This window comes from Puma concolor, chromosome A3 (genome assembly GCF_028749965.1).
Source record: "Puma concolor isolate L17-30 chromosome A3, mPumCon1.1.hap2, whole genome shotgun sequence".
NCBI classification, from domain to species: Eukaryota; Metazoa; Chordata; class Mammalia; order Carnivora; family Felidae; genus Puma; species Puma concolor.
Window position 1 is genome coordinate 49670063 of NC_141669.1, and position 24507 is coordinate 49694569.

At 42.2% G+C, this 24507-nt stretch overlaps 2 protein-coding genes across 2 annotated transcripts in view; one reads left to right on the forward strand and one right to left on the reverse strand.

Moving 5' to 3' along the window:
- Positions 1-24507, reverse strand: part of POLE4 (DNA polymerase epsilon 4, accessory subunit) — a 267669-nt gene that overhangs the window by 74521 nt on the left and 168641 nt on the right. The window lies entirely within an intron of this gene.
- TACR1 (tachykinin receptor 1) overlaps positions 1-24507 on the forward strand; it is a 143214-nt gene that overhangs the window by 55137 nt on the left and 63570 nt on the right. The window contains exon 2 of the mRNA XM_025932180.2: positions 18752-18946. Coding sequence (XP_025787965.1) covers positions 18752-18946 — 195 coding nt within the window. The remainder of the gene's footprint in view (positions 1-18751; positions 18947-24507) is intronic.

Below are 24507 nucleotides of genomic sequence, written 5' to 3' on the forward strand. Positions count from 1 at the left end.
TATATGTTTTCTTTCCCCATTAACAACCTGGACATGCATCTAGAATTAATAAACTAAATTTTTATTCTCATTTGTTGGGGGGCGTTGACAAGGGCTGTTGTGTTACCTAATGTCTGCAAGTATTTACCTCTTGACCTCTTGTTTTCCCATTCTGAATGAGACGTTAGTATCTTGGCTGTGTCTCAAATAATCTTACAATTAAGGTTCTTATTTCTCCCCCAGTGGAGCCTCTCAAATCCTTTATCTTCAGCTCAACAGGAAGGAGATTACTTTGTTACCAGAATATTGAACGCTGATGCTTTACTTGTTTATATACGGAAGGAAGAAAGCTCTGAAATATTCAGTTTCGTGTACAATTCCTCATTCTCTGTGGGTGGGGAGTGGGGGCACTCAGTGTGGCCTAAGTGCATTGGAAGATGATGCTTTACACAACTTCCCTGAGCAGGGAGGAAAGGACACCTAAGCCCTCGGGTCAGACAGAAGTAACTGGATCCATAGCTTCACCTGTGTGACCACAGCAGGGAAGCCAGCTGCATAGATTCTCCTCTGCCATTCTCATTTTAGCAGAAAAATTACAGATGCTGGAGTCGGGCAACCCAGTTTCGAATCCTGCCAGATCCCTGCCTCCAGCCTAATAGGCCAACTCAGACACTCTCTTTGCCTCACTAGCAATGTGACCTTAGACAAATTATTTAACTGCTTTGTGCCTCAGTTTCCTAATGAGTAAAATATGGACAATAGCACCTGGGTGACAAAGCCATCTATAGGAAATAAAAGCCATGAAGAGTCCAGCATGATGCCTGGGTAGCCTGTTTGTTAGACATCCCCTAATGAATGTTTAAAAAAATGCTCATTTCATTCCCTTTCCTTAAGAAGGCTAAATCAACACTTTAACTGTTTAGTGCAGGGGTGGGCAAACTATGTCTGATGGGCCAAATCCATTCAGCCATCTGCTTTTATATATGAAGTATCACTGAGACGCAGCTCTGCACATGCATTTACATGTTGCCTGTGGCTGCTTTCACTCTGTGAAGGCAGAGCTGAGTAGTTACAATAAAGACCATGTGGTCCACAAAGTCAAAAATATTGATTGTTTGACCCTTTAAGAAAACATTTGCCCCCACCCCCTAACCCGGGTTGGTGGAAGGAGACTGGGTATTAGAGAAACAGTGGCTCCAGTGTTTATCAAGTGTGAGGCATTGAATGGGAAGTAAACATCCTGAACCAGTCTCATCATCCATCCAGTGATGATGGTATTACCACCCTCAGAGGGCTGGGGTGAGCATTCAGCAATAGAAAATATATAAAGCGTCCTAGCACTGTGTCTCATTCTTCCTATTCCTCTTTCAATTGATAAATGTAGAGGAAGACAAAAATCATCATTGTGAAGCAAGAAGAGGCCTTAGAAGCGATTTGCTTCAGCCTGGGAGCTCTTCAAACTACTGATTTCTGGGCCTCCTCCCAGAAATTCTGATTTGGTAGATCTAAAGAGGGGTGATGGCATCTAACTTTTGTTTACAGTTCCTTGGGTAACTGATGAGCAGTCTGGCGTGGGAAGCAGTGATCTAGGCCACCATGACACTCTGCAGGTAGAGGGGCCAGTCAGCAAACAGGGAGCCATTGCAGCCTCCAAGGCCCCTGGTCCCGGGTGACAGGCTATCACAGTGACTTGGAGAGAAGGGACAGCCTGCCTTCTGCTCATCCCTCCCATTGGAGCAAGGAGGCATGGTAGATGGACTTCTCAATGCCTGCAGAGGCTTCATTCAGACTCTTAGTAACCTCTGTTCTTCTTGAGGCCTGAGCTACAGAACCCTTAGGACATAGAATGCAGGGGACTGTGGTTTTTATAACTTAGCATCATTCTTCTGCCTGTCACTACTGAGAACATGTCCTGTGAGGTCATGAAGACTGGAGGCAGAAGGTCTAAGATGACCCCACCCAAAGCTGTCATGCACCAAGAGTGGACTGGACCCTTCAAAGTGCAAACCTGGCCACCCTCTTCTCACCTTAAGAACATACAGTGGCTTCCCATTCCCATTTGGGTAAAGACACCTCCCCACCCTGCTCACTGCTCTGCTCACTGGCTTCCTGGGGACTCAAATTCCTTAGTAACAATATGAAATTGGGTGCATTACTTAATCCCTCTGTAACTTAGTTTCCTCGTATGTAAAATGTGGGTCATAATAGTATCTACCTGTTTGGGTTGTTATGAAGATTAAATGAGTTTATAGACATAAAGCACTTAAAAATAGCACCTGGTACAGAGTAAGCACCCAGTGGTATTAGCTAGTATCATTATCTCGCACCCCTCCCTGTCATTCCCTGTGCTCCTGTACCTTGTACATACCGCCTCTCTCCCACCACAGGACCTTTGAGCATGCTGTTTTCCATGCCTCTCTGGAATGACTCTACTCCCATATCGCTCTTCACCTACCAGATCCAACTCACTTTATAGGTCTCAGTCCAAATGTCACTTCCTCAGAGAATGTCTCCTCACCCCCAAGGCTGTCCAAATATCCCTTGTTACATAATATCATGGCCCTACTTCTTACCACAGCTGTAATTGAACATTTATTTGTAGGTTTAGTTGATTACTGTCTTTCACCCTCATAAGACCAGAGCTCCCTAAAGTCAGGGGTTGTATTTATGATCCCTGCCTCTGCACCCCCAGCCCCTGCCATAGTGCCTGGATTATTCTAGTTTCTGTTACTTACAAGTGCCAAAATTTGGTATCAGTTGGAATTCACATCAGCTAAGAGTAACTGAGGACTGATTACTATTTTTAAACACATAGAGGTTTATTCTATTACATAAAATAGTCCCAGAGGGAGGCAGGCTGACAGTCTAAAGATGCCAAAGGAAGGCAAATGCTAAAAAGTCAGTGGCCACAGAAGGACAGGTATAATGGCTCTGTGAAACCATCAGACACCTGGACTCCTTCTCTTTTTGCTCTCCCACACATGGCTTCCATGCTCAGACCACTTCATGGTCCAGAGTGACCACTGAGGTTCCAATCATTGCACCCACGTGGTAGGCAGCAAACAGGATGAAAGGAGAAGGGAGAAAAGTACTCTGTCCTAGAACTTTTACACAACCTGCCACTTACATCCATTTGGCCAGAACTTACATGACTCAAATTAAGGTTTTGTTACTGAGGAAGAGGGAAAGAACATAGTTTGGGTGGGCCCACCAGCTGGCTCTGCTCATCATATCCCAGAGGATGACAAACTGGATATCTGATACAAAAGGCACTGTTCTCAGAGACTCTGAAGGGGCACTACTTTCCCAGAGGAGGAGTGGATGGTCTCTGACCCAGTGGATACCCAGAAGTAAGCAGCTGTAAATAGATGAGACTTGACGGCAAAGACATGTTGGTAGAAATCAAATCATTATTATCCCAGGTGCTTTAATGGACTCCTCCATCCCCTTGCTGGACCTCATCCCATCTCTCAGCCTCACATCTTCACCAACCCTCCCTTAAAGATGGAGCCGGAGAGAGATAAGCAAGAGTGGGGGCGGGGGTAGAGAAGTAACTTCCTGCACATTATTCGATATCAGAACATTCCTACATGTTGCCCCACCATGTTAAAACAACAACAACAACACCATATCAAATCTGTTGAAGCAAAGTGTCCCATTTCATTTCAGGTGGGGAACGAGGCTTGGTGACAGGACTGCAGTGAGATTCCAGGAGCCACTTGAAATACAAAGCATCCATTTCCTTTTGGACAACAGCTCCTGGAGTGGCCCATGGCCATAGTTGTCAGTTAGTCAGTCACCCAGGGGATTGAAACCACTCAGAGTGAATAGGAAAGAAAGAAAGAAAGAAAAGAAAGAAAGAAAGAAAGAAAGAAAGAAAGAAAGAAAGAAAGAAAGAAAGAAAGAAAGAAAGAAAGAAAGAAAAGAAAAAAGAAGCAAGCAAGCAAATGTTGGAAAGAGAGACCTCAAAAGCTGTCTGGGTAGTCATGAAACAAACAAAACCATTAAAGCTGTTTAAACAAATGTCTTTAATCTGTTTGAGACACCTGTCGCCTAGGCACAGGACAGGTCCCAGAAGGTCAGAGCCCTTCAAGACTCAGTGGGAGAGAGAGAATCCTTTCACACACACCTCCCCAAGGGCATTGCAAAGCTGGGCATAAGTCACTGTCTTTTCTGTTTGTAGTTAATATTATCAGGAAAATCCCATTTTAATGAATTTCATCAGCCCTCCAAATTGCTTTTGGGTAATAGAGGTTGGTACTAATGAGTTTGTTGCTAGAAATCACTTTCCTGATCTTCCAAGTCTGGGCATGAGATCGAAGTGCAGGTGTCTCCGTACAGTGAACATCGGTTGCCAAGGCTGAACGCCACTCCGCTCATCACAAGTGCTTCCTGTGACCCTGGCAGGGGTGGGGGGTAGGGCTGCCTAGTCCAGACGGTGGGCTCATTGTTATGGACACAGGAGAAACTGTCTTCTTTCCCCTACACCTAAAAATGTTCAGGTGGCCACATCTAGTGGAGAAGAGCAGGGGAGCAGAGTTCTTGGGCATGAAGTCATGTTGGTGCCCAAGAGTGGCTTTAGTTGTCTCCCAGCTGCACTAGCTCCTTCCTCCTACTTGCTAAACTAGACAAGTGACATTTTTCCAGTTTTATGTAAAGTCTTACATAAAAGCAGCTTCAAGATATCCCCCCACCTTCCTTCAACCCAGTATCTTCGCCTTAGTCCTTCCAATATAGAAATTCCAGAGCTACCACTTAGCCTTAAATTTGACCTTCGTTTTTCATGCCACCTCTCTGGGCCTTGGTGAACTCCCGTGTCTAGTGAAGGGACTGCACTAAACAACCTCTAATGCCCCTCACTACCCTAACAGCCCTACATAGTCACTGAGGTCCCATGTGCCATCGGCATGCAAGAAACATGGACATGCTCACCCGATCCATGGCCTGAGTTGCTTCTCATAGTGAGTTATGGTTGACCTAACAATTTCTCCTAAGGGACCATAGAAACTTGTAGTAAGGACATCCTTATCCATTGAGGTCCTCGCCTGAGCCAGTGTGGGCACCACGGGTTCAGCCAGGCATCCGCCTCTGCTGTCATCCACCTCTACTTGTCCATGATCTATCTAAAGCTCCAAAGGTGGCATAACACACCTGATGAGTTGCCTTTTTTCCTGTCTTACCGGGGCCTATTTTGGGGGCCTGTCTGGGGAGTCTGACTAACTATGCCTCTATAATGATTACCAGGCCTCAGTTTTTTATTTTCTTATTTGATCTTCACCATGAGCACATGAGATTAAAAAAAATTAAAGCCCCTGTTATGACTTTGATCCTTTCTGATGGGAGTGAGGGGACTCTGAGAGCTGCTGGCTGAGAGGTCCTGTGAGGTGGGACAGGGGTGAAGGGGGAAAGCCTTCAGGAGCTGGGAGCGGCAGCCCTGCTCCACCTTCTGGGCCAAGACTCAAAGCCAGACTTGTACTCGGACCTCACAGAACTCTATAGAAACTGCTCACCAATAAGGACGTCAGGACACAGAGAGGAGGTGATTTGCCAGAAACTCACACCAGTCAGTGCAGAGAAATTTACAAAACTAGAATTCAGTTCTTTCTGACTCCTAGTCCAAGGAGATTTTGTTTGTGTTACTCTGCAGCACCAGTGAGTGAAATGCTGAGTCCCCTGCTGTGGGCTGTTTGGAAAGGAGTGAGGGCCAAGCCCCTTAGAGTCAGACCCACACGTCCCAAGGGAACAACCACCACTCCGAAGGCCAGAGAGGAAGGCTGGACAGAGGACTTGAAATGCTAGCTGGTGGGCTGTGCCCTGTCAGATGACGTGCCTGGCCCCCTCTCCACATGCCCCCGTCCTGCCAACTCCTGCCTTCTCCACCCACTCCTTCTCGCTTGAGAAGATGCTGTCTCCTGTGCAGTCCCCACATTCACAGCCGGTGCTCTGTTCTCTGACAACACCCTGCTAGTTCCCTGCTATTACAATGGCTCTCTGGTGGGCCTCTAGCAACCACTCTCAGAAATGACATTTGTAAAAAAAAAAAAAAAAAGGTAGTGAAACAGGATGCTGCATGGAGGGGGAGGCCTGGGAGATGGGGAGAGGGTGAATCGGGCTCCTCTTCCACAGGCAAGCTGGGGCTTGGGGTCCCCTGCAGGGGAGACAGTTCATTCCAGCAAACCCTAGAGAAGGTCCGATGTGTAGTTGGCTGAAGTTTAGTGCCCCTTGTCAGTCTGTGACATCATGTTTCAGCAAGTGTCATGCTTAAATGTCTCAGTAGAATCATGGGAACTGTGGGAAATGAATACTGCTCCCCTTTATATTTTTCCCATGAAATACTATTTAAGTTGTAAATTGAGCACTTTCATTATAGAGAACAGCTATTGAGCTGAGGCCACTGCCTCATCAGCCTTTTGCTGTTTGAATACTTTCTGGGCACCTGACCCTGGATCTGGGCAGTCTCGCTGACCTGCAGACGTTTATGCAGTGTGTCTATTGCACCTGGTAGCTGGATTTAAACTAGGCACTGAGCCTCTGAGAAGATACTATGTTGCCTCTGGGAATGTTCGTCAACAAAGTTGTCCTTACTTCACAAGGAGAAAACTGACACTGAGAAATCACTTTGAGAGAGATTAAAGAACTGAAAAAGAAGTAAGCAAGAGCAAGGGGGAGAGGAAAAGAAGTGTGTTCTGTGCTGAGAACTCCTTAGGAAGAAGAAAGTCCTAATTCAGGCAGCAGGGTCTCCAGCATCTGGCAATGCAGACTGAGAAAGTCCAACATCACCAGCAGGACAGGCCACAGGGTGGTCTGTAAACACAGGCCTGAGGAGTGTTTGCTTTCTAGAAAGCATGTTTCTCTCTCTTGGGATCTTGCTCTGTTTGGCAGCCCTGGTCTCAGCATCCTCCATATGTTCCCTTGGATGCTAGCTTTCTCTCTGGGCACTCTCCTCAACAGAGACCACAGGACCGTGTCCTTCCTCATTCAATCCTCTATCCTTGTTTTTCCATCAACATCTGGAGGGACCAAACTTAGAGGCCAACATCTGCTTGCTTAATAGACTGGGGGGAGGGTGCGTTAAGTCAATTAATGGGTGATTACTGCGGGCCTATGTTGGGCCCAGCCAGGGATTTATAAGAACAGAAGATGTATTAGCTGCTCCTTCCTGAGAAACATCTAATAAAATGTTTAAAGTGATTATAAACAAGCCATTTCTTTTCAGGTCAGCAGACTTCTGTATATGCTGTTGCCTCCTCCTAGAAAAGTATGTTGCATACAGCTCTCTGTTGATGTACACACCAATATATCCTTCAGGGTCAAATTTAAATACCAACTCCACTGAGAAACTTCCCTGACCTCAGTGCCCAGGCCAAAATGGCAACCTATTTGCCCCATGCTTCCTACACATTGCAACTTTCCTTCAGTACACAGGCATTGTGTCTTCATTACAGTATAACTGTATGTCTCTCTCACTAGACAGACTTTTTCAAAACAGAGACATATTGAACTCTTACCTGACACATAGAAAAGAATCCATATGTTTACCGAATGGATGGAATCAATCAGGGAAAAGTATGAATATATAGGTTTATATGTGCAGAGAAAAGAAGACTTGCATCCATTATTAGCAGTAGGTATGAGAGTCCTAGATAGTGCCATAATATAAAAGCAAAGCAGGGGAACTTGAGTGGCTCAGTCAGTTATGCATCCAACTTTATGCATTATGATCTCGCAGTTTGTGAGTTCAAGCCCCCTGTTGGGCTCTGTGCTGACAGCTCAGAGCCTGGAGACTGCTTCGGATTCTGTGTCTCCCTCTCTCTCTCTGCCCCTCCCTCACTCACGCTCTATCTCTCTCTCTCTCTCTCTCAAAAAATAAACATTAAAATTTTTTTAAAAAATAAAATAAATAAAAGCAAAGCAAAAGGCGGGTGGGGGAGGGGGGACAAAGCAGTACAAAGGCTTTGAAGCCAGACTGGTCAAGTTCAAACCCAGCCCCACTACTTGGTGGATGAGTTACTTGACCTCTCTGAGCCAGTTTGCTCATTTGGAAAATGAGGGTCATAAAAATGGCCTACCTTGAAGAGTTGGTGAAAGATAAAATGAGTTAATACACCAAAAGCACATAGAATTGAGCCTGGCACTTCTCAAGTGCTCAGTATGTTAGCTAGGTGTTTCTCTTAGGGAACAGAAGTGGGAGAGAGGCTTTCCCTTTTTCTCCTCCTGTATTGTTTGAAATTTTACACCAAATAATTTGACAATAAAACAAAAAAATAAAATAAAAATAAGACATCATAACTTCTTCTTTCAGCCAAATTACAGACTAGATATCCTGGTTGGATGATTTTTAAATTAAAAAATTCTGGATACAATACCACATGTGCACGCACACACACACACACACACACACACAAACTTCTTCAATGCATTCATTACCTTGCAAGAAAGTCAGGAATACTGAGGTCAAAATTTAAATGAGGGCAGCAATTCTAATTATTGGACAGAGTAGTAAAGCTAGCTTTTGTCTTGAGGGTATTTGATCTTGACTTTGACTCACAAGGTAAGGTACCAGGGACAAGACTCAAAGCCTAAGACCTGCCCATTGTGGGTTGTCTAACAGGGTAAGTTCGCTTAAAGTTGAGACACAAAGGGCTACACTCTCAGTGTGAAAAAGGCCTGCAAATAAATGCCTACCCTGCCAGGGACTACAAGAAAAATTATTCATTTCTAACTGTGGTGCAGAATAAACAGAAAAAATATATATATATTTTGAAAGTTTGCAGCAGAAAAGGAGCCCACACATGGTATGCAGGCCAAATTCATATCAGTTGATTGATCTAAAAAAAAAAAAAATCTCACACAGAAATCTAGTTCACAGTGGTCCCAACCTGGAAGTGTTCCCAGGTTCTTTGCAGAAACTGCTGCAAATCTCTGAAGGAAACCGCCTTCAATGCAGGCATCAATGAATTCTCACAGATAAAGTTCCACGGAAAATAATGCAGTCAAAATGAGACAGATAATGAAATAAATCAATGTGAGTGAGAACCTTTAGAAGCAGATCCACAGATACTTCAGTTATTGGAGTTAACAGAGACAGAATATAAACTATGTGTATTATGTATAAAGAAATATAAAAGAACCTATAAAAAAAGCTTGAAAATATGAGGACCAAGGGAATAATATAAAGAATGACCGGGGCGCCTGGGTGGCGCAGTCGGTTAAGCGTCCGACTTCAGCCAGGTCACGATCTCGCGGTCCGTGAGTTCGAGCCCCGCGTCGGGCTCTGAGCTGATGGCTCGGAGCCTGGAGCCTGTTTCCGATTCTGTGTCTCCCTCTCTCTCTGCCCCTCCCCCGTTCATGCTCTGTCTCTCTCTGTCCCAAAAATAAATAAACGTTGAAAAAAAAAATTAAAAAAAAAAAAAAGAATGACCAAGGATATTGAAATATAGGCAAGTCAAAATTATAAAAATGAAAAATAATAAGAGTTGAAATGTAAATTAACGGACAGGTCTAATAGTAGATTACATATGCTGAAGAAAGAATCAGGGAACTGGAAGATTGATCCAAAATAAGTATTCAGAATGCAGCACAAAGACACAGAAAGATAGATCTAAGAGACAAAACTAAGTTCTCTAAGTTAGTAAATAGGTTGTCTCTGTTTCTTTTTATTGATTTACCAAATTTAGATACTGCAAAATTATAATCCATCCCAATTTCATACCAGTCCATTCTGAGACAGAGTATAAATTATTTACTGAAAAAGTAGAAGATTGATCCAAAATAAGTATTCAGAATGCAGCACAAAGACACAAAAAGATAGATCTAAGAGACAAAACTAAGTTCTCTAAGTTAGTAAATAGGTTGTCTCTGTTTCTTTGTATTGATTTACCAAATTTAGATACTGCAAAATTATAATCCATCCCAATTTCATACCAGTCCATTCTGAGACAGAGTATAAATTATTTACTGAAAAAGTAGAGATCTGTCAAGAGAGTCTTTCCACAGGTCAAAATATTCCTAAAGGCAATTCAAGAATTCCAAAATTAAGTTGTGCACACCTTCGAGCTTCCATTGCTTACTTTACGCAGTTCCTCTCTTGCCCTTATACGGATAAATTTCAATGTCTTTTTGTTTATCATATTTGTATTCAAAAATTACAAATTTCTAAAAGTTTCAGAAGCTCATATTTTGGGATACTCCATTTAAAATATTTGCATTATGGGTGCCTGGGTGGCATAGTCAGATGAGCTGCCAGCTCTTGATTTCAGGTCAGGTCATGATCTCATGATGGTTCATGAGATCAAGCCCCGCCTTGGACTCCATGCTAATAGTGCAGAGCCTGCTTGGGATCCTCTCTCTCTCTCTCTCTCTCTCTCTCTCTCTCTCTCTCTGCACCTCCCCAGCTTGCACACCTGTGCCCATGTGCTTTTTCTCTCTTTCCCCCCCCCAAAAAAAAACATTTAAAAAATATATTTGCAATTGAAGATACTCAACTAGGGGCGCCTGGGTGGCGCAGTCGGTTAAGCGTCCGACTTCAGCCAGGTCATGATCTCGCGGTCCGTGAGTTCGAGCCCCGCGTCAGGCTCTGGGCTGATGGCTCGGAGCCTGGAGCCTGTTTCCGATTCTGTGTCTCCCTCTCTCTCTGCCCCTCCCCTGTTCATGCTCTGTCTCTCTCTGTCCCAAAAATAAATAAACATTGAAAAAAAAAATTAAAAAAAAAAAAAGACCACCATCTTGACTTTAAAAAAAAAAAAAAAAAAAAAAAAAAGATACTCAACTAATCTTAAACAAGTGCAACCAAAACTGAGAGGACTCAGGTGCAAAAAATTTACTACTATTACATAGGTTAATTCACAAAACAGTTTGTCAAAGGCGTCAACGTGTCCAAAATCCTACTGAAGTGTATTTTTATATTCATCATCAAATTTACTACCAAAATAAGAAAAATTAGTTCAGTTACCCTGCACCTGCAAAAGTTTTTGTAAATTTCAACAACGTCAGCTTTAAGTTGATAAAGTATCAGAGCTTGTTTTGCAAGTTACATGTCTCACAATCTATTGCAAGTACATTTCTGTTCCATAGGTTTCTTAATTTAGTAAGGACATTATGTTTACCACATTTATTCATATTAGTATAAAAACAAAACAATTTATCTTCCCTGTTGAAATTTGAAGTGAATTTATGATAGTATTCACAATACCAGTTGTTTCTACTTACAAAAACTTTGACTCCATGAATTAGATTACAAAAGAATTGAACCATAATTGATATTACCTGATTTCCTATTTGAAATATCTGATGACAGTTATATAAAATTAGAATCATTTAGCTATTTGCCAAGTTCTTCTGCTAACCGAGCCAAGATCCTAATAGCTACCACTGGAACTTTTGTACATGCACAAGAAAAATTAGAACTGAAAATTGGTGGAATTAATTTAGAGCACTTATTTATTCTAAATTAAAAATCATGGGTTCACAGAGTAATGGGCAAACACACCATTTTCACTGCATGTGTTAAATCAACATCTTTGGACACATTGGCTTAAAATAACTACTAAGTTTTTGGTGGAGATGATGCTGCTTCTTCAGCAGATTTATGTCCTCAGATTTTCACACGAAGGTACATGTCTACAATCCCTTTGTTCAGGTTATACATTCATCATCAATTTTAGTGAAAAGCAGAAATCAAACCTATAATTTGTCATTAAACACGCACTTTTGTTTGTTTACAAATTACTGCTGTAAGAGAATTTTTTTTAACTAAGAAAGCACTATCAGCCAATCAGTCAATAAAATAAATAGTTGATGGTTTGCATGTACAACGAAAGGCAAAATCACCACAGAAAGTGTCCAAATAGTTCTATACAGTAGAATTATTCAGCCTCTATTCTGCTTATGTTAGTGATAATTTTCCAGGCCTCATATCAACCCTGCCAACCATGGTCTAGTGACCTGGGCATTACAAGGCTATAGGGAGAAGACACAGGATAACTGACTGTTTATCAGGTGGTTGATGGGACTAGAAACATTGAACAATAGTCCCACCACTACCTAAGTCCAAGTATATTCCACTTCACCAGTGATTGTCCCGCCTAACGTACTTGAGTGGGAGATATTATCAGGGCCGGGATTAGGGTGAGGCAAGGGAGGCATTAACCTTGGGTGCAAAATTTAAGTTTGGCACAAATGATTCAGCAATCAAAATAAAATATTTTAATGCAATATTTTAAAATATAAAAAATTAACGCAAAAAATATATGCTGAGCAAAATATCAAAATTATCAACAAAGAGCCAACTCTGTATTTGTACAAGCCTGGCAATGAGTGCCTCACTCACATGATCCTGCCTTTATCTGGTGAAGAAAGGAGGCCTGTGGGAGAAGAGAGGGTGCTTGGGGCGCCAGGGTGGTGCAGTCAGTTAAGCATCCAACTTCAGCCAGGTCACGATCTCGTGGTCTGTGAGTTCGAGCCCCGCGTCAGGCTCTGGGCTGATGGCTCAGAGCCTGGAGCCTGTTTCCGATTCTGTGTCTCCCTCTCTCTCTGCCCCTCCGCTGTTCATGCTCTGTCTCTCTCTGTCCCAAAAATAAATAAACTTTGAAAAAAAAATTTTTTTTAAAAAAAAGAAGAGAGGGTGCTCTGGTGGAGGAGGAGATGGGAACATGCCGTTCTCTGAACCGCCCCTCCCCTCACCCAACCTTTCTGTCTCAGGTGCCCCTGCTTTAAGTTTTCATGCAAATCTGGCCCACCTCTACAGGTAGAAGTCCTCAGGATATTGTACTTGGTTTGGATCTTTACGGGTTTTTCCCCCACAGTTCATTTCAGGCCTAAGTCATGCATAGTTTTATGGTAGCCCTGACTGAAGACTTTATATCTGCATCACCTTTGGACCACATAGATCCTTTGATCACACATAGGGCAGGACAGCTCAGCCATCAGTTAGCTAAATTCCCCCCGCTCAATTAACTCTAAATTGTTCCAGGCTCTCGGTTCCACTTGTGTTTGCATCTGTTTATTATGGTTTTATTGACTGTGCCATTGCTGTCAGCTAACCCTTTTTGAAATGAGCCCACCAACAGTGATGTGAATCTATGCTGGGTTTGGAGGTCAAAAAGTCATGCTGCTTAGAATTGTGCATAACATAGCAGTGAGGACTCAAGGGGCTTTGCCATGAACAAAAATGCTTTCGTAGTATGTGAACTTCAGGCCACCTCTGTTGGCTGCTCAAAGGCCTCTTTGATTATAGTTGTGTGACGCTTAAGCTTAGCTGAATGGACAAAGTTGCTGGTCAAGTGATCTGGCTAAATGAGGATTTTGATGATTAAAGAAATGTCCTAGAAGAGAACCCCAACTGATGCCCCAACAGGTGCTGCCTGGGATGGAAAGGGGTGAGTAGTAGGAAGGGAAAGCATGGGGCAACCTCTTGTTCAGAGGAAGAGTTGGACGGTGATGCCATGTAGAAAGACTGAATTTTCTACATAGTGGTCAATGTGGAAGTTAGTCAGCAAATACTTATTGAGAATTTACCTAAGGGTTTAATGTCAAGAGATAGGAACTTCTGAAGACCTAGGTCCAGTGAGCCCTTCCTGCAAGATTATCTGTATGACAGAAAATACTAAGGAATAATTATTCCCACATAATAGTCTCACGTATGTTCAGACTGGGACGAATGAAGGTATAGTAAGAGTGTAGTTCTCCTATTGCATTTATTTTTATTCAACAGCCATTTATGGAGCCCCTGCTATGTACCAAGAAATTTGTATATTCAGTTATTCAATTAAGCTTTCACTGAGTATTTACTATGTCCTGGGCACTGAGGGAAGCCAAGGAAACCAGCTTGAATAAGTCACAGCAGCTGCCATCTCCAAAGAATCTGTCAAGGATGAATCGAGACAAGGTAGATAGGCAAATAAACTGAAATGTGGTCCATACAAGGTTAGAGATCTTCACAACAGGAAAGGCAGGGCACCTAAACCCAGTCATGGGACATGATAAATGGGCCAACTCATGAAAATAAGTAGGAGCCATCCAGGAGGAGTAAAACCATCATGGGTTAGTGACCACTATACTCAGACAAGGGGCTGGATTATGGGTCATGAATGGTAGCTGACCACTTTACTAACTCCTTGTGGGCATTAAGATCTATCCACCCAGTGAGTTTAAGTCTTAGAGTCCTCAGTCTGCCAAAGTTAAAGAGTGTTTCTGAAGAGTACACCATGTTCTCCTATGGTTCTAATTCCTCCTGGTCTTCACTTCCCATAAACCAGACCAAGGGTCAGCAAACTATGGCCCACAGTCAAGCCCAGCCACCACCAGTTTTGTAAATTATGTCTTACTGACACACAGTCATGAATAGTTGCCCTGTCTGCTTTCACACTACAAAGGCAGAGTTGAGTAGTTATGAAAGAAACTTTATGGGCCACAAAGCTTAGAATATTTACTATCTGGCCCTTTACAGAATATTGCCAACTTTTGAACCAGACCATAGCAGCCATGCTCTCAGCTGCCACTATTCCTCGTCATTTGAACCCAGGAAGATGTAGTCCCTTGACAGAAATTCTACCATCCCAGGAGGGAGGGAGTGGGGGTAAGGGAGGTCAGGGACTGGACCTGGAGGAAGGGCCTGGGAGGTCCAGTCTCTTGGCAGAGGAAAGACATCCTCTCTGCCAGGTGATTTAGGGCTGGTACAAGAGGACGTTATGAGGATACTGGGCATTGTCAGAAGATTGGAATTCCTTTTCACAGTAAGATTATTTCACTCTGCCTTTACAAAAATGTGCAGCCTTATATTTTGCCAGATTTCAGGGACTCTATGGAGAGTTTTTTTTATAAAGCATGATCACGCAAGAGGAAGATAGCACCTCAGGTGCTATGTTTCAGCTCAGAGGCCACATGCAATTCAAATCAGAGCCACTGGCCCTCCGTGGGACTGGAGCAACCTGACGTGGAAAACATAATCCACACCCCACACAGCCTCCGGACCCCTGTCTCTGGCAGCCTGATGATTAATGTGTAAACCAGGAAGACGTTTCATTGACTGCCTTCTGGTCTCTTGAGCACAGTGCAGTCAATAAATATTTATTGAATGCATTTTCCTAAGGCTTAGAGCACTTGCTCAATGATAACTCATAACTGAATAAGCAAGAATTGTTCAGGGGGGTTACAAATAATTATATAAGTGTATATTAGTGGGATCCAAGCTCAGAATGGTCATCAGGAAAGAAAACACACATTCATCAGTGGACAAGTTACCTGAGTGGTACTAGGTTTGGTGTAAATAAGAGAGAAGCGTGTCTCTTAAGCCCCAGAAGTGAGGATTGCCAAAGAAAGAAAGAAGGAAGGGGAGAAAAAATGAAAGGAAAGAGAGAGATTTATAAATGGCTCTATTCTGAACAAATGAAAATACATACATTTTTTAAGGCCAATCTTCTGTATTCTCTCTGGCTTTATGTGTGTAATGCTTTCATCTGTCACTGAAATGGCTCCTACACTCAAGAAACGGCAGAGTTAACTGAAATGGGCTCCCAAGTTGTAATTTTTGCAATAAAGATACAATATGACTTTCTGCAACCCATTTGGAGCTATAGCACCAAGATGCTGATGCAGTTCCCCTTAAGCCCTAGTCACATTAGATTCTGAACAGTGTATCACCAATGAGGGGTTGGGGATGGGTTGTAAGGTATGTTTATTTAAGATTGAATGTTTATGCTGAGTGAAATGAAAATTAAAATCTTGCGTTTGAGATAATATTAAAAGGGGGCAATATAATTAGCACGTTGTCCTCTGTGGGGTCTCAAGCTCCTGTGAGGCCTGAGAATGGCACAGCTACAGTGAGAGCAGAAGCCTGGATGGTGCTGGAAAGGAAAGACATCTTTATGGCTATGTGTCCAGCTTTGTAGGGGAAAGATCTTGCCTCTGGGAAATGATCCAGTAAGAAATCCTAAACTAATGCAAACACTCAAAGAGATTCTGGCCTTGACTATCCAGGTCCAGCTCTTCACCAAATCGGAAAGGACAATAGTGGTTTCACAGTTCACCTCTGCCGGCTCTGTTTCTGGGTTCCCTATCCACTGCCACCCCATGACTGAAGAGAAAACCAGTGCTTCATTGCCTTCAGGCAGCAAGAAATTCCTTCAGGAGGGAAACCAGGACTTCTCAGGGTTTTTTTCAGGAGACCACCCCAAGGATGGAAAGTCATCAGGTCTATTATGTAGTGGACCTCACTAGGAAACAGCTATGGCCTCTTGAAGTCACCTAAAGAAGACAGACAATGCTTGATTCACAGTATCTTGAGAGTCGTCTTTGCCCTTTTGGTGCTCTAGAGAACAGCTGAATGATTACCTTTATAGCCACCAACTCAACTGAGGAGATTTGCCCAAAGATTTATAGATTACTGCTTGCCCCCACCAAAATATCTGTTCCAAATCTATTCCTAATTCTACTCTCTCCTGACTTCCAGACTGCTTGCTCACTTTCCAAAAGAGGCAGAAGGTAAATATTCTGGGGAGTTCCTTCCTGAAGGTTATCACTTCTGATCATATATATAAAGGCTGACCTGAAGTACCCTAATATCCAGCCTCCACACACTGAACACCTTCAGGAGCATAACTATAAAAGACCAAAGAAGAAAGCCTAGGTCCCTAGCAAGAAAATGTAGAGAAAGGTATTTTATATTTTTTTAATTTTTTTAAATATTTATTTATTTATTTTTGATAGAGAGAGAGAGAGAGACAGAGCATGAGCAGGGGAGGGGGAGACAGAGAGAGAGAGAGAGAGAGAGAGAGAGAGAATTTGAAACAGGCTCCAGGCCCTGAGCTGTCAACACAGAGCTCGACATGGGGCTGTGAGATCATGACCTGAACTGAAGTCAGATGCTTAACCAACTGAGCCACCTAGGCGCCCCAGAAAAATATTTTAAAGTTTAGGATTATGGGACACCGGGGTGGCTCAGTCAGTTAAGTGTCTGACTCTTGGTTTCATCTCAGGTCATGATCTCCTGGTTTTGTGGGTTTAAGCCCAGCATCAGGCTCAGTGCTGGCAGTGTGGAGCCTGCTTGGGAGACCTCTCTCTCTCTCTCTCTCTCTCTCTCTCTCTCTCTCTCTGCCCCTCCCCCACTCACGCATTCTCTGTCTCTCTCAAAATAAATAAATAAACTTAAAAAAATTAAGAATTATGATAGGACACTCAAATGAACCTTCGCAAAAACTGAGCCATCAAGCTCCCCAGATAGGGAGTCAGATCTAATCATAACAGAGAAGAGAGGAAGGCTCTGAATGTTTCGGGCCCTTCAAGCTGGACGCTCAGCAGATTTGTCCCAAATCCAGCAAGCACACCTCTTTAAGCCCCTCCAGCAGTCCCCCTGCCATACCAACTTGATTACCTCCTCACCCTCAGTAAGGCTCTAAGGTATTTATCAGATTACCACTTGAAGTCACATATCCCACTGTCATGTTTTGTGGCTGCTTATTTATGCGCCTACTCTCCCTGAAGAAATTAGAAGCATGGAGCCAAGAAGGAAAAGCTGTGTTCCACATGCAGCAGGTGCCCAGTGCGAACGTGTAGAGCACATACTGAATGAAATTGCTTTACTTGTAACCGTGGCACCAGCTCTGGCCTACAGATCCTAGGAGTCCAAAGAGTGTAGAAAAAGAATTATGTGGAATTATGTGCAGACAGCTGACAGCTGGGATGCTATTTGCTCATTTCTGAAGTCTCCATTGACCATTCTGTCCCACAGGAGCCAGAAATACCTGCGTGTCAGAAAATCACATATGAGGCTTTGTCAGATAATATTTAAGTCCCAAAGGCAGGGTGAGATATAATTTCTACTCTGACAAAAAAAAATGCATATTTTAAGGGATGGATCCATAAATTTTGCAAGAAAAACACGCAGGGCAGGATGCCTTTCAAAAGGGAAGATGCAGAATTGATGGGATTATAATTGGTATGAAATGCTGATTGGAATATTTATTATTCCTAAGATCTCTGCTGCATTTCAGAGGTGGACACACTTGTTCAACTGGCACCATTCAGTGCTCCATCCCAGGTGAGAGGAGATGGAGGAGGGAGCAATTCCAAGTCCTGGGTCATCATTCACTTTGTTCAGGGTAGACGTTCCATCTTCCCTGGACTACAATAAACTTAAGTGTGTCTGTTTCAGCAAATGGAGACTTTCCCCCGTGAAGCATGTGTTGTGAGCCACACACTGACTTGTAGATGTTCAAAGAACTTCAACTTGAAGATTTATCCAGGGGCTGATGTTTTACTGTTAGGCTACTACTTTCTCACCATACACATTCATTTTCCTTCAAACTGTAGACACCAACATAAGGTTGCCAGCCTTTTAAATTGCCACATAAAGACTTTAAAAACCACTATTTCTATCAGCATTATTCTTTAATCCAAAAAGGATAAAGGTAGTGTTTATATTGAATAAATTTACAACATTGTTCTTATTCTTCTAATTCTACTGTAGGCCACTGATATATACTTGGGTATGGACCATGAGTGTTCTAGTGATGAAAACTTCTCTCCTAGAATGTTGCTAGATGGGCTCTAAAATACTTAAGAACCTGGATGACTTTTCTCATGGATTTTAGGGGTTTATGTCCTAAGAGTCATAAAACTTAAAGATAGAATATGCAAAAAGGGATCAGAAAATAGTTGTAAAAATCATCAGAAGTCAAAGGTTTCCCTGGAATTTTTCATTGATAGGAACAATGCTAATCACTAATGCAAATTTTGGTGACCAAATCAAAAATTTGTCCTTTCTTCTCTGTTCCAGGTACATGGCCATCATCCATCCCCTCCAGCCCCGGTTGTCAGCCACGGCCACCAAGGTGGTCATCTGTGTCATCTGGGTCCTGGCTCTCCTGCTGGCCTTCCCCCAGGGCTACTATTCGACCACGGAGACCATGCCCAACAGAGTGGTGTGCATGATTGAATGGCCAGAGCATCCCAACAAGATTTATGAGAAAGTGTGAGTAGGGGTGACTCCCTGGTACCTCTTTTGCCTTTTCTTATTTCTTCTTTCTTTTCATGTTATTTTGTTGGTTAGGATTTAGTGTCCATCTATAAGCATTTCTCATAGCCACTCTTGATGTCAAGTTGATATGTCCATAATTATCAAGGGATTATTATATCCCAAATACTACTGTGGACTTTGAATGAAAATTAGAAAAAATGTCAGACTTGCATCCTGTTATAGCCTACCCTCCAAGTGTTCTTCCATATCCTCCCACCATTTACCAACAACTCTGCCCTGCCAGTGTCTGCATTGCTTTGCCTGGGAGCCTTTTGCTTTTTTGAACACTACTCTACCCTCTTGCTCAGCATGCCAGAAGGTGGGGGAATTATCCCCTGCACGTAGCAGCTCTCAACAACTGATAGGAGTTGGTGTATGAACACCCCAGCTCCCTTACCTTTCAAGTGGGATGTCTCTGAAGTGTGGGTTTTACACTATATCCAAGGTTTTGTCTTGGGATTAAGCTCCAGTCACCCCAGTGGCAGCTGGCTCAATGACACACCTTTCCTTATACCACTGGCCCACTCCCTACTAGTATCTCTTTCTCCCCCTAACCAAGTCACTTGTACTTGAATCTTTATCTCAGGATGTGCCTCTGGGGAAAACCAAGCCAAACCACCTATCCTCTAGGGCTTTCCAGGTGGGGAAAATGCATTCCAGGTGCATTCAAAATGCACGGGAAGGCAAGGCCAGGGCACTGAGACCTTATGAGTTACAAGTTTCCTATAAGGCAGTCCTCCTTATCTTCCAGGGCCTGACTGATCACATTTAAGGTTTTCCAAAGAAATCCTGGCAATTTTCTCCAAGCCTACTTCTCCTACAGGTGACACTGAAATGGCTTATTCTTTGTTTCATTCTGCCCAGGTGAGCGGCAATGTGACATTTATATTACCATCAGTTTTCTGGACTCAGAGCACATGGATAATGTGGGTCCTTTTGAAAGTTCTCTATAATCCCCCAATCTTGGGTTTATTATGTGAATCATAAAAGTACACTGGTGTTAATAATCAGATGATCTATGTTTTAATAACAAGATTGCCATTACCAGCTATGTGACTCTGGGCAAGGATAACAATCTCCCCTCATTGTTAAAATGCAAGATGATAAAACACCGCTTCCCATAAACAACTATTGTGAAGAGCAAACAAGATAATGTATCCTCACCTTGTAAGCAACTAAATGCCATACAAAAGGCAAGATATTATTATCGAGCCGAATTCATCAGGTAGCAGTATAGTCATTATAGGCCTTTAATCTGATTAGATGGCTACATGAGACATTAACTGTTGGCCCCCAAGATTTGAGGGTACAAAAGCCTGTTGCATAGAGTTATACTGCTGCATCTGTCCTGGGGAGCATGGAAATGGGGCTTGCCAGAAAGCAATACATAAAGCTCAGACTTCGCCTTCCAGACACAGGCAGTGGGATTTAATCGATCAAGCAGTGGGGGGATTAATGCTCAGCCTAGAAGGAGACATTGGAAATTATTCTTTCAAATGATACTACAAGCCTGAGCGGGGTCTCAGCGGGAGAAAGAACATAGCTTTGCAAACCATACAGGGCCTGTGAATGTGTTCAAACCAGAAGGTTCCCTGAAAAGGGAAAAATAAAAACCCTCTGAATTAAATCCCATTATAAACTGCTTAGAAACTGCCCTCAACTGTGTGGACTATAGCACGGCTCTTGATTATCAAGATCTTTTCCAAGTCTGGTCACCTTTCTAAAGTTTTGCTTCAAAATATAGTTCATTTATCTTCCAACAGATTCAAAGTTTAATGTGAGAATAAAGGTTTATTTTTCCACAGATCTCTGGAGTTTTGTCCAAGAAACAGTAATATTTAAAGTTTTACTTTTGAACATTCTGCTGTTTTATGCTTATTAATGACTAGAAAGCCCTTTGAGACTCAACAAAGTGTGCCAGATTGTCTTATTTCCTTGCTTTGAGAATTTAGGGTGGCTGTACTGGATGCATGATTAGATTTGCCATCATTGTTTACTGCATGATTTTTTAACTTCTTTTCTATTTATTTGTTTTTATTAAGTTTTAAATTTTAATTCCAGTATAGTTAACATACAGTGTTATGTTTGTTTCAGGGATACACAGCATAACAGTGATTCAACAATTCTATATATTACTGAGTGCTCATCATGATAAGTGCTCACCTATTTCACCCATCCTCACAGCCACCTCCCCTCTGGTAACCCTCAGTTTGTTCACTCTAATTTCTTGGTTTGTCCCTCTCTCTCTTTTTTTCCCCTTTGCTCATTTGTTTTGTTTTTTAAATTCCATATATGAGTGAGGGTGAATGGATAAAAATGTGAGGTACACACACACACACACACACACACACACACACACACACACACACACAGAGGAATATTATTTGGCCATAAAAAATAATGGTATCTTGCCATTTGCAGCAACACAGATGAAGCTAAAGAGTATAATGGTAAGTGAAATAAGTCAGAGAAAGACAATACCATATGTTTATTTCATGATTTTAACCTCAAAAAATGAGTCTGGAGAAGAGCATCTGATTTTATCTATTCAAGATGTGTCAGTTGTTTATGGATGCAGTAGTAAGTTAAAGGAATCCGTATTTGCCATCCACGTACAGATTGTGAAGTGAAGTGAACATATCTCAAGTGCATAGTAAGCTTTATGTAAGCCAATTTTTTTTGTCAATATCCTTCATAATGCATTATGATATATTTTGGGGGAATTTTTTTACTAGCTCTAAACTAAGTACTCCCTTATATTCTCTTCTACTAAAACTGATTGCCATTTCCAAAGCACACAATAATCCCAAATTTGAAACCAGAAAGAAACTTCATTTAAGACAGTATAATGAGTAGGATAAGAACACGGGCTCTGGAGTTAAATGAAGGATCAACTCCCAGCCATATCACACTCTAGTTGAGTCATCACAGTCAAGTTATTTAAGCCTCTAAGCCTAATGGAACATTCCACAAAGAGGTATTGAGAGAAGTAAATAAGGCACATGCTTAGCCCAGTGCCAGGCACAGGAGAAGAGACTGGTGACTGTTAACTACAGCCATCAGCATCATTCATTGATCTGGATGCACAGACAGATGACTGGCAGCAGACAGTGTGGTGGGCAGGTGCTTAAGCCCAATTTGCCTGATGAAAAATCTGTGTCAGCTAATCATATAAAAGGGTTTTGTGAAAAATCTTAGATTGCTGCATTTGCCTTCTGGCTGCATGGTGAAACCCCAGTCCTGATCATTCATCATTCAGATTCTTTATTAATACATGGATTAAATTAAGCACTATTAAAGAAAAGCAATCCAATAAAAGGAAAACTTTGAACATGCACTTCACAAAAAGAAATGTCCAAATGACCAATAATACATGAGGAGGCACACAACTTCATTCATCACCAGTCAAATATAAATTAAAACCATAGTGACATCTTACTGCACACCCATTAGACTAGCAAATGTTAAGAAGTCAGACTCAACTAAGAATTTAGAACTTTCGGTGTAATTAGGAAACAATGAGAACCTTTGTAGACTGCTAGAAGTATACATTGATAAAACCATATTGGAAAATGTTTTGTAGTATCTAGAAAAGCAGAAACTATCCATACACCATAACCCCACAGTTTCACTGAGGGGTAATTGCCCTGGAGAAATTCACGCATGTATGCACCCAGAAACATCTAGCATATAAAGCATATCAGTGTTTTTTTTTAATGCCTGGAATTGGAGATACTCCAAACGTCCATCATCAGTACGATGGGTAAAAATTGTGGTACAAGCATGTAACAGAATACTATGTAATTAATACAATGAACAAAATGTATTTCCATGCAACATGGATGGCCCTTACAAACAAAAATTTTAAAACAAAATGAAAGTACATCTTCAAGGGCACATCAGTAGGTGGCAAAACTATAAATGCAAACAAAGAAGTAGGGACCATGAAAGCAACGACATGTTTATCTCTCATGGGAGGAAAGGGGTGTGATCAAGAAGATGCACTTAGAGGTGCTTCTGAGGGGCGGGCACTACTATATTTCTTGAGCTAGATAGTAGTAGCATGAGTGTTTGCTTAAAAATTACTCCTAACACCAGGTAATTTTTTTCATCCACTTTTTCTGGAATGTATGTTTCATATTTTTTAACTTAAAATTAAATCTTATTCAAAGGGTTTTGGTTTTACAAGCTCCCAAGAAACTGCTCTCATTGGGACAATCCTAAGAGTTCCTTCAGAAGAAACTACCTTTTGAGGTGTGGGACTTTGCCTGGAATGATATTATTCATAAGTATTTACCTTTGAATAAGCCAACTTCATTCTCATGTTTACTTGACCTCGTGCATTTTGCCTTGCTGACTTTTATGCTTAAGCCCACCTGGAATTTTCCCAATTTATTCAAGAGAATATAGGACAGATGTTGTCCCTGATGGGAGAGACAAATGTTCACCAGAAAATAAGACCCAGACAGTCTCCACAGCCCTGATCCCTTGCTGCTATATTCATAAGCATGTACCTCTGGGCTACAAAATGCTACAGATAGACTTGGTCAATTTCCTGGAAAATCATTTTTTTCAATATATGAAATTTATTGTCAAATTGGTTTCCATAAAACACCCAGTGCTCATCCCAAAAGGTGCCCACCGCAATACCCATCACCCACCCTCCCCTCCCTCCCACCCCCCATCAACCCTCAGTTTGTTCTCAGTTTTTAAGAGCCTCTTATGCTTTGGCTCTCTCCCACTCTAACCTCTTTTTTTTTTTCTTCCCCTCCCCCATGGGTTTCTGTTAAGTTTCTCAGGATCCACATAAGAGTGAAACCATATGGTATCTGTCTTTCTCTGTATGGCTTATTTCACTTAGCATCACACTCTCCAGTTCCATCCACGTTGCTACACAGGGCCATATTTCGTTCTTTCTCATTGCCATGTAGTACTCCATTGTGTATATAAACCACAATTTCTTTGTCCATATCAGTTGATGGACATTTAGGCTCTTTCCATAATTTGGCTATTGTTGAGAGTGCTGCTATAAACATTGGGGTACAAGTGCCCCTATGCATCAGGACTCCTGTATCCCTTGGGTAAATTCCTAGCAGTGCTATTGCTAGGTCATAGGGTAGGTCTATTTTTAATTTTCTGAGGAACCTCCACACTGTTTTCCAGAGTGGTTGCACCAATTTGCATTCCCACCAACAGTGCAAGAGGGTTCCCGTTTCTCCACATCCTCGCCAGCATCTATAGTCTCCTGATTTGTTCATTTTGGCCACTCTGACTGGCGTGAGGTGATACCTGAGTGTGGTTTTGATTTGTATTTCCCTGATAAGGAGCAACATTGAGCATCTTTTCATGTGCCTGTTGGCCATCCGGATGTCTTCTTTAGAGAAGTGTCTATTCATGTTTTCTGCCCATTTCTTCACTGGGTTATTTGTTTTTCGGGTGTGGAGTTTGGTGAGCTCTTTATAGATTTTGGATACTAGCCCTTTGTCCGATATGTCATTTGCAAATATCTTTTCCCA